Raw genomic sequence first — 17746 nt, 5'->3', positions numbered from 1 at the left:
GACATTTCTGATTTGCTAACTGGTTGTGCCGCGTTCAACCAGTTAGCAAGTCAAACATTTACGAGATTCATAGTTCTGACTAGACCGTGAACGCACAAAGAATATTTCTGCTAAGAGTTATGCCGCTTTTTACTGTAAACAAAAGTCAACGGACATGTTAATTAAAATACTGATGATGAGAGTCATAACATTCACAACTATTATCAACCATAAAAATACAATTAACATGGGCAAATGAGCTAAGAAAATAAAAGAATAGCAAACAGCAAAATATAATTCTCAACATTTATCAATTTTGACTGTAAGCATTTCAGTAGAGGGAGACAAATGAGTTGTAAAATGAAAAAGAGTGAACAAAACTCGATAATTAGGTACTACATAAGGATAATGGGGCTAATTGTGTCCATGTTATGGGACCAGGGAGAGTTCTACCAGGCCTCTGGCCATCTGGTCCTCCACATTGATCTTGGTTTTCTCGGCCACGAGGTCAGAGACTTCCTTCTGGGCCTCATTGCTCAGCATCTCCACCAGGGTTTGCAGACCCAGACGCCGAGCGTCATCCACCGGCTGATTGTTGAAGAGGTCGCGCTGCTGCAGTGACAATACAGACACAAATCACTCAGACTGTCCTTATAGGGGTACCCAAGGGTGTGATTATCACAACGTATGGGGTAGACTAAGGCTACTGGTCCATTTGGATAAGTTATAGAAGTGAGAAATTAGAAATGGTATAACAGATTATCACCTCTGAATTGCACATTTATCTGAATAAATGTAATTTCTTGGACCAAATAGAGTGCATTCGGAAAGTATTCAGACACCATTCACTTTTTCCACATTACAGCCTTATTCTAAAGTGGATTAAATAAAACATTTTCCTAATCAATCTACACACAATCCCCCATAATGACAAAGCATAAACAGGTTTAATCCATTTAAGAATAAGGCTGTAATGTAACAAAATGTGGAAAAAGTTAAGGAGTCTGAATACTTTCCGAATGCACTGTACTATATTAAACCTGGTTGGTTGTGGAGAATTCAATACCTCAAGACTGGAGCCGTTCCTGATGCAGAACCTGACCATGTCTGGCTGGTTAGTGCAGACAGCCTAGAATAAACCAAAGTTACATGCTTTTTTGTATTCATTGCAGTTCTATCCATCAACATGTTTCATTCTGTATATTGGTGTACTTCAATATCATCAAAGAATTAGGTCATGCCAGACCACAATGTTATTCTGACAATATCTAAATCATAGTACTGCTAAGTACAAAATCATGTTACAGTGAAGATTTATGGGAAAGTAGAAACCCACCACATGCAGAGGAGTTCTGCCGTCGGCATCAGCAAAGTTGAAGCTAACCCCTGCCTGCTTCCACACCTCCATCTGCTTGAAGTCTCCCAAGAACGCAAGGCTGCAGACAAGAGAGGCCTTTAATTACATCTCAAACATGGTGTCATTCCCAATTATTATGGATTCAAAGGTCAGTTCTATGTATGACAGTAAGGAAATCAAACATTTTCATAAAAATGTGATATTCAATACATTAAATGCTCAGTCCTTCTACACATAGGGAAATTAAGCAGTGATCATTTTCATACAATTATAAGTGCACAAATAGCTCTGAGACGTGACTTTCAATATATGCCAGTGGTCACCAACCCTGGTCACAGCAGGACTAGAGTTTTGCAAGACTTTTGTCCCAGCCTAGTACTAACATACATGATTCAACTAATGAAAGTCTTGATGAACAGTTGATTAGCAGAATCTGGCGGGAACAAAAACCTGCAAATGCCATTCCTCTCCAGGACCAGTGTTGGTGACCACAGCTAGGTTATATGCTGTTTTAGTTAACCATAAGATTCAATAGATTCAGTAGCTGGCTACTTCATTTAGCTCACCCACCAACACATCTCAACCCCCAGTTCCAGAGAGGATGTCTCCAGGTGAGCCCCCTCACTCATCAGTTGGGACACAACCTCTATGCTCCTGTATGGACACAATGATGAGTCATGTCGTTGAGGGACTCCTGGTAAAAGACCTTTAGTCTAGCCATTCATTTCATGATGAGGTCTCCCATTTGGAGCTTTAGATACAGATGCATAATAAAAAAATGAGGAAAAATCTTTCCTGGAAATCTTTCAAATAATGTGTAAATATATACATTTGCAGTTATTGTATAATTGCCATGCCATTAGTGATGGGGGGAACATACAGTTATATATCGGGATATTTTTACAGTATATCGTATGACAATATTGCAATATTATTTTTGTGCTAGTTGGCTGTACCTGCACCCAAACTCCAGTATTTTTCCTTCATAGCTTGTTCTCTAGCGAGCCAATTTGTTTTCAGCACTTTTATTTCCACGTCAAGCTATGTTTCCATCCAATTGGGGAAAAATGTTCATGCAAATATTCTAAAATCCACAAAAACAATATGCACATTTTTTCACCAGAGTTGTGTTAACTTTCCATCAAATTACTTTTGCTGTTAAATTCCCAATTAAAAAAAAACAAGTTAAATGGGTTTCCATCAGATTTTGAACTCCACTGATCATTTTGTCATATAATGTTATATAGCGAATGTGCCCACTCTGGTATTGGCACTAGAGGTCGACCGATTATGATTTTTCAACGCCGATACCGATTATTGGAGGGCCAAAAAAGCCGGTACCGATTATTATTATTTATATATATATATATATATATATATATATATATATATATATATATATATATATATATATATATATATATATATATACATACCAACACACACACACACACACACACACACACACACACACACAGCTCTGAAGTGGCAACGATACTGAAGAGTCTGCTTAGGAGACAAATACTCTCAACTGTTTGAATAATAAAAATAGAGTTTAAGTTACCTGTGATGAATGCTGAAAACAAAAACTGTAATTCCTATATGCAGGAAATCCTATTTTAATAATGGGCATGGTAAGAATTGACTACCAAAGTGCGAGTCAGAATTCCCTTGACAGCTTCTAGAAAAATCTGAAAAGCGGTTCCTTCATTTATTCCATAGGATATTTTTAGATTATCTTAAAATAAGGTCTGTGTTTGGTTTAGGCTTACACCACCTTGCCAATTTTATAACTGTGTAGATATCCATAGGATATAACTCTGATCAATATAAGCGAAGATACATTTTTTGTAGAGTGGATTTATGAAAATATGTTGACAAACGTTACCTAGTGAGATTTACACGGGTATCAAAACGCCGAGGCGGTTTAAGCACAAAACACAGACCTTATTTGAAGTAGATCAAGACATTCTCTATGGAAGACATGAACGGTAAAATAACGAAGGAACCCCTTTCAAGTTCAGCCGCAAGTTATTACAGGAATTATGACACGTCGACTATTTCTCTCTAAACCATATACCTTTGACTATTACGAGCCTGCTGCTGCCTACCACCGCTCAGTCAGACTGCTCTATCAAATATCAAATCATAGACTTAACTATAATATAATAAACCTTAGGTCATTAACATGGTCAAATCCGGAAACTATCATCTCTAAAACATTATTCTTTCAGTGACATACGGAACCGTTCCGTATTTTATCTAACGGGTGGCATCCATATGTCTAAATATTCCTGTTACATCGCACAACCTACAATGTTATTTCATAGTTCCGTAAAGTTCTGGCAAATTAGTTCGCAACAAGCCAGATTCTGTATACCCTGATTCTGCGTGCAACGAACGTGAGAGAACTGACACAATTTCACCTGGTTAATATTGCCTGCTAACCTAGATTTCTTTTAGCTAAATATGCAGGTTTAAAAATATATACTTCTGTGTATTGATTTTAAGAAAGGCATTGATGTTTATGGTTAGGTACAGTCGTGCAACGATTGTGCTTTTTTTCGCAAATGCGCTTTTGTTAAATCATCCCCGTTTGGCGAAGTCTGCTGTCTTTGTTAGGAAGAAATAGTCTTCACAGTTCGCAACAAGCCAGGCGGCCCAAACTGCTGCATATACCCTGACTCTGTTTGCAAGAGAAGTGACACATTTTCCCTAGTTAAAAGAAATTTATGTTAACAGGCAATATTAACTAAATATGCAGGTAAAAAAATATATACTTGTGTATTGATTTTAAGAAAGACATTGATGTTTATGGTTAGGTACACGTCGGAGCAAAGACAGTCCTTTTTCGTGAATGTGCACCACATCGATTATATGCAAAGCAGGACAGGCTAGATAAACAAGTAATATCATCAACCATGTGTAGTTAACTAGTGTTTATGATTGATTGATTGTTTTTTTTATAAGATAAGCTTAATGCTAGCTAGCAACTTACCTTGGCAAGGTAAAGCAGGTGGTTAGAGCGTTGGGCTAGTTAACGTAAGGTTGCATCCCCAAGCTGACAAGGTAAAAAACTGTCGTTCTGCCCCTGAACGAGGCAGTTAACCCACCGTTCCTAGGCCGTCATTGAAAATAAGAATGTGTTCTTTAACTGACTTGCCTAGTTAAATAAAGGTTTTTTAAAAATTACAAAATAAAACATAAAAAATAGAAAAAATAAATAAATTTAAACATTTTAATTCGGCAAATCGGTGGCCAAAAATACCGATTACCGATTGTTATGAAAACTTGAAATCGGCCGTAATTAATCAGCCATTCCGATTAATCGGTCGACCTCTAATTGGCACGTGTACTCTAACCAACAGCTTGCAGATACAGTGCGGGTATTGCCTACATCAGTGGTTTCCAAACTGTGGGGCGCACCCCGAGGGGTCGGCAGGAGGGGCATGGGGATCTCCCCGCCACAATTATTTTTTAAATATACTGTACAGTACCAGTCAAATATTTGGAAACACCTACTCATTCAAGGGTTTTTTCTTTATTTGTACTATTTTCTATTCCTGTAGGAATAGTCTTGTAGGAGTTCCCACATATGCTGAGCACTTGTTGGCTGCTTTTCCTTAACTCTGCAGTCCAACTCATCACAAACCATCTCAATTGGGTTGAGGTCGGGTGATTGTGGAGGCCAGGTCATCTGATGCAGCACCATCACTCTCCTTCTTGGTCAAATAGCCCTTACACAGCCTGGAGGTGTGTTAGGTCATTGTCCTGTTGAAAAACAAATGATAGTCCCACTAAACGCAAACCAGATGTGATGACGAATCACTGCAGAATGCGGTAGTAGCCATGCTGGTTAAGTGTGCCTTGAATTCTAAATAAATCACAGACAGTGTCACCAGCAAAGCACCCACACACCATCACACAACCTCCTCCATGCTTCAGGGTGGGAACCACACATGCAGAGATCATCCGTTCACCTACTCTGCATCTCACAAAGACACGGCGGTTGAAACCAAAAATCTCAAATTTGGACTCATCAGACCAAAGGACAGATTTCCACCGGTCTAATGTCCATTGCTCGTGTTTCTTGTTCCAATCAAGTCACTTCTTCTTTTTGGTGTCCTTCAGTAGTGGTTTCTTTTCAGCAATTCGACCATGAAGGCCTGATTCACGCAGTCTCCTCTGAACAGTTGATGTTGAGGTGTGTCTGTTACTTGTACAAAAAAAAATGCATGAAATGAAATGTATGCACTCACTACTGTAAGTCGCTCTGGATAAGAGCGTCTGCTAAATGACTAAAATGTAAAATGTACTTGAACTCTGAAAAACATTTATTTGCGCCGCAATTTTGGAGGCTGGTAAATCTAATGAACTTATCCTCTGCAGCAGAGGTAACTCTGGGTCTTTCTTTCTGTGGCGGTCCTCATGAGAGCCAGTTTCATCATAGCGCTTGATGGTTTTTATGACTGCATTTGAAGAAATTTTCAAAGTTCTTGACATTTTCCTGGATTGACTGACCTTCATGTCTTAAAGTAATGATGGACTGTTGTTTCTCTTTGCTTATTGGGCTGTTCTTGCCATAATATGGACTTGGTATTTCCCCAACCAGGGCTTCTGTATACCACCTCCTACGCTGTCACAACTGAACTGATTGGAATTTCTTTCCTTCTTCATGCGTTTGAGCCACAAACTCACTTTTAACAAGGCACACCTGTTTATTGAAATGCATTCCAGGTGACTACCTCATGAAGCTGGTTGAGAGAATGCCAAGAGTGTGCAAAGCTGTCATCAAGGCAAAGAGTGGCTACTTTGAAGAATCTCAAAAACAAATCAAAATATATTTTATATAACACTTTATTGGTTACTACATGATGCCATATGTGTTATTTCATAGTTTTGATGTCTTTACTATTATTCTACAATGTAGAAAAAAGTAAAATAAAGAAAAACCCTTGAATGAGTAGGTGTGTCCAAACGTTTGACTAGTACTGTATATTGATTTTTTTTAAACGCAGCTCAGTCCGGCTTTCAACTTATTCTTGGAAGTTGTAATAGCAAAATGTATTTATTTTTATTTCACCTTTATTTAACCAGGTAGGCTAGTTGAGAACAAGTTCTCATTTGCAACTGCGACCTGGCCAAGACAAAGCAAAGCAGTTCGTCACATACAACACATGGAAGTTACACATGGAATAAACAAACATACAGTCAATAATACAGTAGAAAAGTATATATACAGTATGTGCAAATGAGGTAGGATAAGGGAGGTAAGGCAATAAATAGGCCATGGTGGAGAAGTAATTACAATATAGCAATTAAACACTGGAATGGTAGATGTGCAGATGATGAATGTGCAAGTAGAGATACTGGGGTGCAAAGGAGACAGATACATAAATAAATACAGTATGGGGATGAGGTAGTTGGATGGGCTATTTACAGATGGGCTATGTACAGGTGCAGTGATCTGTGAGCTGCTCTGACAGCTGGTGCTTAAAGCTAGTGAGGGAGATATGAGTCTCAAGCTTCAGTGATTTTTGCAATTCGTTCCAGTCATTGGCAGCAGAGAACTGGAAGGAAAGGTGGCCAAAGGAAGAATTGGCTTTGGGGGTGACCAGTAAGATATACCTGCTGGAGCGTGTGCTGCTATGGTGACCAGTGAGCTGAGATAAGGCGGGGCTTTACCTAGCAGAGACTTGTAGATGACCAGGAGCCAGTGGGTTTGGAGAAGAGTATGAAGCGAGGGCCAGCCAACGAGAGCGTACAGGTCGCAGTGGTGGGTAGTATATGGGGCTTTGGTGACAAAACAGATGGCACTGTGATAGACTGCATCCAATTTGTTGAGTAGAGTGTTGGAGGCTATTTTGTAAATGACATCGCCGAAGTCGAGGACCGGTAGGATGGTCAGTTCTACGAGGTTATGTTTGGCTGCATGAGTGAAGGATGCTTTGTTGCGAAATAGGAAGCCGATTATATATTTAATTTTGGATTGGAGATGCTTAATGTGAGTCTGGAAGGAGAGTTTACAGTCTAACCAGACACCTAGGTATTTGTAGTTGTCCACATATTCTAAGTCAGAACCGTCCAGAGTAGTGATGCTGGACGGGTGGACAGGTGCAGGCAGCGATCGATAGAAGAGCATGCATTTAGTTTTACTTGCATTTAAGAGCAGTTGGAGGCCACGGAAGGAGAGTTGTATGGCATTAAAGCTCGTCTGGAGGTTAGTTAACAGTGTCCAAAGAAGGGCCAGAGGTATACAGAATTGTGATTTCAAAATTGGGTAGTGCATCTTCAGTTTTCCTGTTGTAAGATAGCTATTTATAACTTGTCAGAAAGTTCCAGATCAACTAGCCCATGTCAGCTAATATTTTTAGATTTTGTGGTAATGTTCGAGTCACTTAAAAATCACATGAATACACATTAGACATGGCAAAATGCAAAGAATTGCAAGAAAATGTGCTTTAAAACTGCAAAATGTTCTCTGCACCCCATGACAAAATGTGTAGAATTGCAAGAAATAAGCCTTTAACCTGTTACATTTTCTCTCTGCCAAAAAGAGGGGTGTGAACAGTTTGTGTCATAAACAGTGCTTGTGCCAATAGAAATAGACGTGGGGCCCAGCTGAAAACTGTTGTACTGATTAAAGAAGCAATAAAACTGGCCTTCTTTAGACTAGTTGAGTATCTGGAGCATCAGCATTTGTGGGTTCGATGACATGCTCAAAATGGCCAGAAACAAAGACCGTTCTTCTGAAACTCAGTCTATTCTTGTTCTGAGAAATGAAGGCTATTCCATGCGAGAAATTGCCAAGAAACTGAAGATCTCGTACAACGCTGTGTACTACTCCCATCACAGAACAGCGCAAACTGGCCCTAACCAGAATAGAAAGAGGAGTGTGAGGCCCCGGTGCACAACTGAGCACGAGGACAAGTAGAGGGTCTAGTTTGAGAAACAGACGCCTCACAAGTCCTCAACTGGCAGCTTCTTTAAATAGTACCCTCAAAACACCAGTCACAACGTCAACAGTGAAGAGGCGACACCGGGATGCTGGCCTTCTAGGCAGAGTTGCAAAGAAAAAGCCATATCTCAGACTGGCCAATAAAAATAAAAGATTAAGATGGGCAATGATCAATTAGCCTTTTAAAATGATCAACTTGGATTAGCTAACACAACGTGCCATTGGAACACAGGCGTGATGGTTGCTGATAATGGGCCTCTGTACGCATGTGTAGATATTTCATTAAAAATAGCTGTTCCAGCTACAATAGTAATTTACAACATTAACAATGTCTACACTGTATTTCTGATCAATTTGATGTTATTTTAATGGACAAAAAAAATTGCTTTTCTTTCAAAAACAAGGACATTTCTAAGTGACCCCAAACTTTTGAACGGTAGTGTAAATGTTGATGTTTTTTTACATTGGATATAGTTACCATATCATATGGAGACAGAAACATAAACCTTTCACCTTATCATAAGTAGACATAATTGCAAATTATTAAATCCTTCCAATAGAAATAAAAATAACAATTTAGTTCCGAATTGAACTTTAATTAAATGAGTTGACTCTTCACATGGGAGGATTTCACTGAACAACAAAAGAAAGGGACAATTGAAGGATTCCCAATGATCCATCACATTTCCCAAAAACGTTTTCAACATACATCTGTAAAATTATTGTCTAGAAACTAAAGCTTTGGTTGTCTTCCTCTCAGGCTTCCATGTCTTCTCCCTGGACCTCCTCAATGTCCACCTCTTGAACATCAGACTCTGAGTCCTCATCTTCACTGTCACTTTCCAACCTGGTGAGGATGGCTCATTGTCAGGCTCAAAAAGCCTCAAATTTTTCCCTTGTATTTATCAGCATGTTGCGTGCTTTGGTGTGTGTATTCCGAAACAAGGACCAGTTGCGCTCTGAGGCAGGTGATGTTGGTGGGATTTGGAGGATGATGGAGGCAACAGGGGAAAGAGCCTCAGATCCACAAAGTCCCTCCACTAGGTGACTGATGAGATATGTTGGCACGACTGCCATATTGCATCTCCATCCCAAAGCCCTTGCTTGGAAGTGTACTTCGCTAGACTTCCAAGAACCTTGCCCTCATCCAGGCCAAGGTGGCGAGACACGGTAGTGATGACACTATAGGCCTTGTTGATCTCTGCACCAGACAGGATGCTCTTGCCAGCATACTTGGGGTCCAACATGTACGCTGCGGTGTGTATGGGCTTCAAGCAGAAGTCTTCACCCTTTTTGATGTATTTCAGAACTGCAGTTTCCTCTGCTTGGAGCAACAGTGAAGTGGACAGGGCAGTACGGATTTATTCTCTTACATCTGCAAGCAGAGTCTGAACATCAGACAGGATGGCATTGTCTCCCTCAATCCGTGCAATAGCTACTGCTATAGGTTTCAGGAGTTTCAAGCTGCTTACCACTCTCTCCCAAAATACATCATCCAGGAGGATCCTCTTGATGGGGCTGTCCATATCGGCAGACTATAATATATTTCTTGGAGGACTCCTTCCCCTCCAGGAGACTGTCAAACATGATGACAACACCACCCCAACGGGTGTTGCTGGGCAGCTTCAATGTGGTGCTCCTATTCTTCTCACTTTGCTTGGTGAGGTAGATTGCTGCTATAACTTGATGACCCTTCACATACCTAACCATTTCCTTGGCTGTCTTGTAGAGTGTATCCATTGTTTTCAGTGCCATGATGTCCTTGAGCAGATTCAATGCTTAAGCAGCACAGCCAAAGGGTGTGATGTGAGGGTAGGACTCCTCCACTTTAGACCAAGCAGCCTTCATGTTCGCAGCATTGTCTGTCACCAGTGCAAATACCTTCTGTAGTCCAAGGTCAATGATGACTGCCTTCAGCTCATCTGCAATGTAAAGACCGGTGTGTCTGTTGTCCCTTGTGTCTGTGCTCTTGTAGAATACTGGTTGAGGGGTGGAGATGATGTAGTTAATTATTCCTTGCCCACGAACATTCAACCACCCATCAGAGATGATTGCAATAGTCTGCTTTCTCAATGATTTGCTTGACCTTCACTTGAACTCTGCATCCAGCAAATGAGTAGATAAAGCATGTCTGGTTGGAAGGGTGTATGTTGGGCGAAGAACATTCAGAAAGCTCTTCCAATACACATTGCCTGTGAGCATCAGAGGTGAACCAGTTGCATACACAGCTCGAGCAAGACATTCATCAGCATTTCTCTGACTTACATTCCTCCATTGAGTAAAAAAAAACTTCTGATTCCAGGAGGACCATGAGCTGTTGCTATAGATAAGGTGTCTGATTCCTAATTTTCACCTCAAATAGAAGTAGAGGGACTTTTGTCAGAGGTTGCTTGTTATGAGCGCTGAGGGAACTTTATGCACTTGGCCAGATGATTCTGCATCTTTGTTGCATTCTCCACATATGATTTGGCACAGTATTTGCAAATGTACACAGCGTTTCCTTCTACATTAGCTGCAATGAAATGTCTCCACACATCAGATAGGGCAGAAATAGCTAACAAGTTAAAAATTATTTAAACACACTTTGCTATAGGCTACTATTTATTATTTAACCAAAAATCATGTATGTCATATAAAATATATTCACCCCACCCAATATTGTAATCAAAACTTACCAGAAAGCATGTAGTCCTTGACTCAGACAGTGTAGTAGTGTGGGCTTAATAGCATCTCATTAGTGTGCAAGATCTTGAGAATCAGCTGTACATGTGATGGAAGAGTGCACTGCACATGTGGTGGAAGAATGTACTGTGCATGCAGAGGGTTGCAATTCCATTGTGGATAGTTTAACCAAAATATGCCACAAGCCCTAGAATTGCCTTATGTGTATCCTACAAAAAAGGTTCACTGTTATAAGCTAACTTTTTTGATGAATTTAAGCAAAATTCCCCAAAATCACGGGCTTAACTTCCCATGGAAAATTTCCTGGAAAGTTTCCAACCCTTTGCAACCCTACTCACTACTGTAAATTGCTCTGGATAAGAGCATCTGCTAAATGACTAAAATGCAAATACCACTGGGCCCCACCAGACACAGATAACCTAAGATTGGGGTTTGTTTTCTCACTTGCAGCGAATGCCATCTCGGAGAGCAGTTTCTCTCGCAAAATCCCTAACGTTGACATCCGCTCCCTTCTTCAGCAGGAATCGGACAGTCTCGACATCCCCCTCACCAGCAGCCAGGTGGAGAGGTGTCCTCCCATGTCCGTCTGACACAGACACATCAGCTCCCTAATGCATGACAGTCAACATGTTGGGATGAATTTCCTAAGTATCAATACTTATGTCAACCAAATTAAATTCCTCTAAATGATGATACAATAGCAATGTTTTCATGAACTAGTAACGTTAGGTTACAGGATTCCCTTCCCACAAATTCAGTTGTATGACACAGTAGCTAGTTAACTAAGTAGTACTAGCTAGGCTAATAGTAGTTACTTATATAACTGTAGTGAATTCGGGAGGTAACCCCGACCGGGGACTTGAACCTGGGTCCAATGACCGTCAAGCCAACGCCTTAACAGTTAAGCCAAGAGGTCCAAACCCCTTGTCGAGCTCTATACATTACCCCCTTACTTCGAGAGAGGGTGTCCCCATACTTCTCTATATCAATTGTAACGTGGCTCAAAACATCATGAGAAAAAAGCTATATATACACAAATATATATATATCGACCAATAATAATACTCTAGGTAACGTTACCTGCTGTAAGTGTCCCTCGAGACCAACAATGTCTCCTTGCAAAGCAGAGGCATTCAACAGCATGGGGAAAATGGCAAGCTGGCACACCTTCATCTCCTACGGTTAGTACAAGAAAATTAGCCTTACAATTGAGAGTTAGGACAATAAAATGAACCTTGCAAAAGGCTATAATTCTTATTGACATTGACTTATTGACTTGACAGACAGTTCACCAATAACGTTATACTTTTGACCGACTGTGATTGGTGCATCCAACGGTTAGCTAGCTGGCTAGAAGCTGACATAGTTCAGCGCTAACGCTAGCTAGTTAGCCTTTACTTACTACTCTATAACGTTATATTGGTTTACTAGCGAACTTTAGTTTGCTGGCTAAATACACCAACCTTTGCCATATCATCAGTCCCCAACCATCCCAAACGGATGGATGATGCCACAGCTGACCAAAATCTGTAAACTTCTTCAGGGATCTTTCCTTTTGATTGATAAATACCCATGGTGGCGAATTACTACGCTTTCGCAATATAAACTTTTATTGAGAGGCAACACCACTACAAGGCCTGTCTGGGGTTCAAAATAATGAAATTATTCACTAACATTAAAAGTAAATGAATGGTTTCCCGCGTTCGAAAGTTCCCACCCGTCACGTGACATAGCACATGCATATCAAACAGATGTGATTTGTTTACTTGTTGAACGTATTGTAATTAACATCATTAACGTAACTTCATGAACATTGCATTCAAAGTGTTCACAAATGCAAGTATTATCATTTACATTAATCGAATGTTTCATGTTTGTCGTCTGTATGGGAAAACAGTCCCTTGCCTTCTTGCGGCAAAATATCCACGACTATGATTGGTTGTGGTGGTATGCCGTAAAGCGTTTTCTGCCACGCTGTCTTATAAATACCCTTCCGTCTCCTTGAACGGTCTCATTTCGTCTGGCTTCAGGATCGGTTTGGTAAAATAGCAGGCTGATATGCTCAGTCGACGGTGCTGCTAAATGCACTAATGAAGGTACAATTGAATTACTGAGTAATATTTCATGTATTAATCCACGTTGTACATTCAATGTTTAGGAGCTTATCTTAGTTTCTTTTTTTTCTCTAAATATTTGTTATTTCTATTTTCGTAACTGCGTTGTTGGTTAGGGGCTTTTAAGTAAGCGTTTCACTGCTGTTTGTATTCGGCGCATGTGACAAATACGAATTTGAATAGTTGCGATATTGCTGCTTTGCCACGCGGTGTTGCAAATGGCTCGCTAACGTTAGCTCGTTAACGTTTGCAGAAGAGGCATCAAACTAACTACAGGTAGCTAGTTTTGTCATGGCTTGTCTATTGGCTAATATAACTTGCATATTGTGGTGGCAGCTTATGGTTGTTTTGACTAGACTGCTGTAGTTTGTAGTCTGTTAGCAGGCCATCTAATGTTAGCAAACAGGCCCGAAGATAACTGGCTAGCTAAATGCCATGTGCACCGCTACGTATGGAGTTTCCTAGATTCAATGGGTGAATTCCGTCGATGTGACATGGCTATAAAACTGTCGGGTTTGCTTTCATCTTTACAGATTAATTGTATTGGTGACAATGAGGCCCGTAACATCCTCGCTAACCAGTCTTAACCTAGCTAGTTGACTAAATACAGGCTGAGGTTTGTTAATTAATCTGCTAGTTAACGTCAGTAATATTTATCTGTGAATACTAGTGTAAACTATTGTTTGCGAATATAGCTAGTAACACTCCAATCTCAATAGTATTTTAAACAGAACTATGGGCTTCTAACGTAATTTTATTCTATGATTTTTGTTACACATGCCTGATCCTTGATAATTGCAGGAAATGACAGGCCCAGCATTTGGCCATCTTGAGTTGAGCCAGAACTCCATGCACCAGAAGCTTTTCCATGTGGTAAGAAATGTCCTGTCTTGTCCATGTTTTTGTAAGCACAGCGCCAGTTGGGGCCTTGACATCGTGGGCCTTAGTGCTGGAGCAGTGCACATAGCAATCCATTCTCTTGCAACCCACTGCTGTGCTCACCTAGCAGCAGTGTTACTTATGAGAGTGGACATTTATTTATCTTTAACTAGGCAAGTCAGTTAAGAAATTATTTACAATGGTCTGCTAAAAGGCTTCCTCCTTGGATGGGGGCTGGGACAAAAAGTATATTTTTAAGACCAACACTATGCATAGAGACTTAAAATTGCATTGCAGCAACACATGACAACACAATCAATTTGTAAATGTATTAATACAAAGTATTTGCTGTTTATCCAGTGCCTTCATCTTTCAGAGAACAGCTTAATATGAAGCTGTTTAATTCAAGCTCAAACTCAGGTATGTTTGATAACCTTAAGCTTGATATATTAATGGAAGTAATGATGATTGGCTTAAATGTTCAACTGCTCTGAATTGTGATTATGGTATGCCTTTCTGAACAAACCAAGCATGTAAACGCTGTAAACCAATGTGCATATGCATTGAATTCACTACTTTCCATTGCTTCAACAGTGAGTTGCCCTGAATACCCAAGAGTTCCTGAGCGTATGGTCATTGGCCTAGTGTCAAGTTAGTTTGTTTTTCCAAGATCTAATCTGAGTTAATTCAAAATAACCTTAACATGCACTTAGTTTTATAGTGGGTACTTTCACCACTTGCAATGCAAGTTCACACTGTTATTTATACTCAGTGCTTCGTATTTAAAGCTTCCTATACTGAGGCCTATCCCGACAGACTCCTCACTGTGGGCCCTAGTCGTTGGAAATGCCTCAGAGAACAAATTTGTGGTTTCGCTTTACCCACAGGGCTACTGCCATTAGCCCTGTGGGATATTACTACAGAACAAATACTCAAAATTGCAGCTCTGTTTTAAAGTGAAATTGTCTGTTTCTAATGACCTTCTGCTTGTCTCGTGTAGGTCTACCAAATGGCCACTAGGTGGCTCTCGAGCCCAGATGAACAACAGCCCTTCGGTGAGTATTATTAATGAGGGCTGACTATTTAGTTGACTTGTGGCTCATTTTCAGTCTAGCAGGTGCCAAACATTTAATGGCACGTCTTCATTTGCACCTGTCTCAGTGGACTATTCCATTACTAGGCTGTGGGGATGGGACACCACTAGCCCACTTACTCTAAATTTCTAATCTGCAATGTCTGGGTCACTGGAATTTCTGTTAATGCGTTAAATATTAGTCTTACACGGAACCGAAACCAGCTGTGCGTCATTGTGCATACATTTATTTTGTCTCCCTACACCAAATGGCCCCCTACACCTTGCTAATTTGAGAGGCAGAACTTGCAGCCCGATATGCGTCAAATAGAAAGGACTTCTATTTTAGCCCTTGTTGACGTGCGTGAGCAGTGTGGGTGCAATAATTGAATAATAGGTTTCTTAAGTTATTTTGTGCTGTGAGTGGTGTGGTCAGGTTGTTTGTGGAGCGCACCACTTAGGCTGCACGTGTGAAAACAAACTTTTAGTTTAGGACAGCTTTAGTATGAACAAATGACTAGTTAGTCAATGACTGACTAGAACTGTTTTGAAGCCTTTATCTTGGCACTCCACACTTGTGAAACTGTTTTGGAAGCTATAGACAACCCATTTAATGTTTAAATTTGAGTTTTCCGTGGGTTTGCTTAGACACTTAAATTCATACTTAAATTAAATTGTGAGCTTAATATGAAAAGGTATTTCTGTTACTGTTCCCACTATAATACTTGTGATTTTTGTCCTTGACATTTAATTGAAATACTGTAATTCCTATGGAGGACTCTTCTTGGTGTTGCCAATATGGTGACTGGTGGCCACTGCTTAGCAGACAAGGTTATAGCAATGCTATGAACAATTTCAATTACCTTGAATTGTAATCCTTTTAGACTTGTGGGCAGGGGTTAAAGTTCTCTGTCACAGGTGCTTTTCTGGTCTTTATTGTTCCGTCTTGTAGTTTAATACATTTCCAATTATCCTCTTTCCCTAAAAGCATGATAGTTAACTTATCCTGTAGACTATCTGATCTGAGGAACTTAGGTTTCAGTCATGGGACTTAGTCTATCCCCAGGGATTAAAAACTATGATCAAAGCACTGCATGGTATCTGCAGCCAGCCGCTACTCCGGTTGGACTGTTCATTAGTCAGTGCAAGAGCAACTCGGCATATGGCATCGTTGGTCTCCATGTCTTTGTGTGTGGCGTCCTGGTATATCTGTCGAGACACTTAACTTCTCAATAAGTTTCCATCATTGAACTTCTGGTATGCAAATTTAATCTGTTTTCTCTTGACAGGCCTGTTGTATCATGTGCCAAGGGCTCTGAGGGTAATGATTTAAGTGAGTATTTGTGTTGTCTCTTGTGGCGCTAGCAGAGGGCCCAATGAGTAGCACTGTATGGTATCTGCAGCCAGCCTTCACCACGGGCTGTTCTGTTCATAACACAGTGCAAGATCAACTCTTCATATGGCATTGTTAGGCTCTGGGCTGGTCTGTGCCTGGCGCCCTGGTATTTGTGCTGAGACAACACTTTCCCTCTCGACAATGATTCCCCAAATTGAGACTGTCAATGTATCAAAGTTATGTTTCTGGGCGTTTAGAATATGGTCAAGTGTGTATTAAAGGGTAAGAATACTGGCCATGGTGTGTGTGATAAATACCCTGCTGGATTGTCTTAAGTATTGAGTAATTAAGTGTTGCCTTCCCTTCAGGTACACCAGGACTGGTCTTTTGATGATAGTACACCTGAACTTGGCTGAATGATTAATCTCCAGTGAAGGTAACTTCCTTTTGTCTTCCTGGACTTTTTGGCTGTCATCGGTTTGGTCATATACCAAGGCTCTTGGGATATGCAGTTCCTGACTTGCTGTGGAATTGACCATAAAGTAAAACTTCCAGTGGGTTTCGCCAGCACCATGCTGGAGGTGCTCTATTGGAAACAGTGCAATAACAAAGGTAACTGAAGAGTTACTCCAATTTATTTGTATTTACCTCAATTAATTCTCTTTCAGGTTGAATGCCTGGCCTACTGAAATGACCAGAGCAAGGTGAGAAGCTACTCAGTGTGATGTGTGCCGGATCATTTTCAAAGGGGGCCTGTCAGGCTTTCCCACTGCTGGTCCTTCACGCAGTGATCCCACAACAGTGCCCCTGGTGACTCAATGCAGATCCTTTTTGCCATGGGTGGTCTGCAGTCTCCACGGGCCACATGACTCCTTACCCAATATTACATCAGTGCCGAGATCTATGCGTTCTTAATACGGATGAAGGAAATTGCTTATGGTTGAAGTTTATCCAAAATGTCTCCAACAGGTGATGTGTTTCAGCCCTGTGCACCTATCAAGTTAAGAGGCGTTTGAAGAAATTAACAAGATGAATGCTTTCTCCAAGATTTAACTTAGAATGCATTTGAAGATGTGGCTCAAACTGACCTGTTGGACTTTCTGAATTTCAATAAAATATTTGGTAATGTAACTTGAGTACTTCCTACTCTCCTCGAAAGAAACATGTAAAGTGTTGGGTTCATGACCTGCAGTTGAAGATCATTACACTTTCCCATATGCACAGAAAGCTTAGTTCCCCAATTGTGTGAACATCTTTACATCCCAGTTAGTAAGTGTTTCTCCTTTGCCAAGATACTCCAGACATTAGAGAAGTGAGGCATAGCAAGAAACTGATTAAACGGGTACAACTTGTTTGCCCTGCCCATTTG

The 17746-nt window shown here is 40.5% G+C and overlaps 1 protein-coding gene, 1 long non-coding RNA gene and 3 other non-coding genes across 6 annotated transcripts; 4 read left to right on the top strand and 1 right to left on the bottom strand.

Annotated features, from left to right (window-relative positions):
- Positions 1-271: 271 nt before the first annotated feature.
- On the bottom strand, positions 272-12817 carry si:ch211-209a2.2 (L-asparaginase). Its single transcript, XM_014197807.2, has 7 exons — positions 12440-12817; positions 12057-12152; positions 11421-11584; positions 1907-1990; positions 1316-1415; positions 1046-1108; positions 272-591 (listed from the first exon to the last, which is right to left on the bottom strand). The coding sequence occupies exons 1-7, from the start codon at positions 12548-12550 to the stop codon at positions 409-411; spliced, it is 801 nt and encodes a 266-aa protein (XP_014053282.1). The 5' UTR covers positions 12551-12817; the 3' UTR covers positions 272-408.
- Positions 12818-12895: 78 nt separating this feature from the next.
- On the top strand, positions 12896-17508 carry LOC106603751 (uncharacterized). 2 transcript variants are annotated; one of them, XR_001328487.2, is made up of 9 exons: positions 12896-13072; positions 13892-13963; positions 14330-14389; positions 14564-14620; positions 14970-15024; positions 16331-16374; positions 16746-16813; positions 17046-17081; positions 17347-17508. It is a non-coding gene; the product is annotated as an uncharacterized lncRNA (long non-coding RNA). The 2 variants fall into 2 exon arrangements; XR_001328490.2 differs by having other exon boundaries at positions 13015-13366.
- On the top strand, positions 14766-14899 carry LOC123742594 (small nucleolar RNA SNORA18). The gene has a single exon (XR_006769748.1). It is a non-coding gene; the product is annotated as a small nucleolar RNA SNORA18 (small nucleolar RNA).
- LOC123742592 (small nucleolar RNA SNORA8) lies at positions 16128-16264 on the top strand. Its single transcript, XR_006769746.1, has one exon. It is a non-coding gene; the product is annotated as a small nucleolar RNA SNORA8 (small nucleolar RNA).
- Positions 16424-16563, top strand: LOC123742593 (small nucleolar RNA SNORA8). Its single transcript, XR_006769747.1, has one exon. It is a non-coding gene; the product is annotated as a small nucleolar RNA SNORA8 (small nucleolar RNA).
- Positions 17509-17746: the final 238 nt, after the last annotated feature.

The sequence above is a fragment of the Salmo salar genome, chromosome ssa04, assembly GCF_905237065.1.
Source record: "Salmo salar chromosome ssa04, Ssal_v3.1, whole genome shotgun sequence".
NCBI classification, from domain to species: Eukaryota; Metazoa; Chordata; class Actinopteri; order Salmoniformes; family Salmonidae; genus Salmo; species Salmo salar.
Note: the sequence above shows the minus strand (reverse complement) of the source record. Positions and strands in the feature narration are given on the sequence as shown.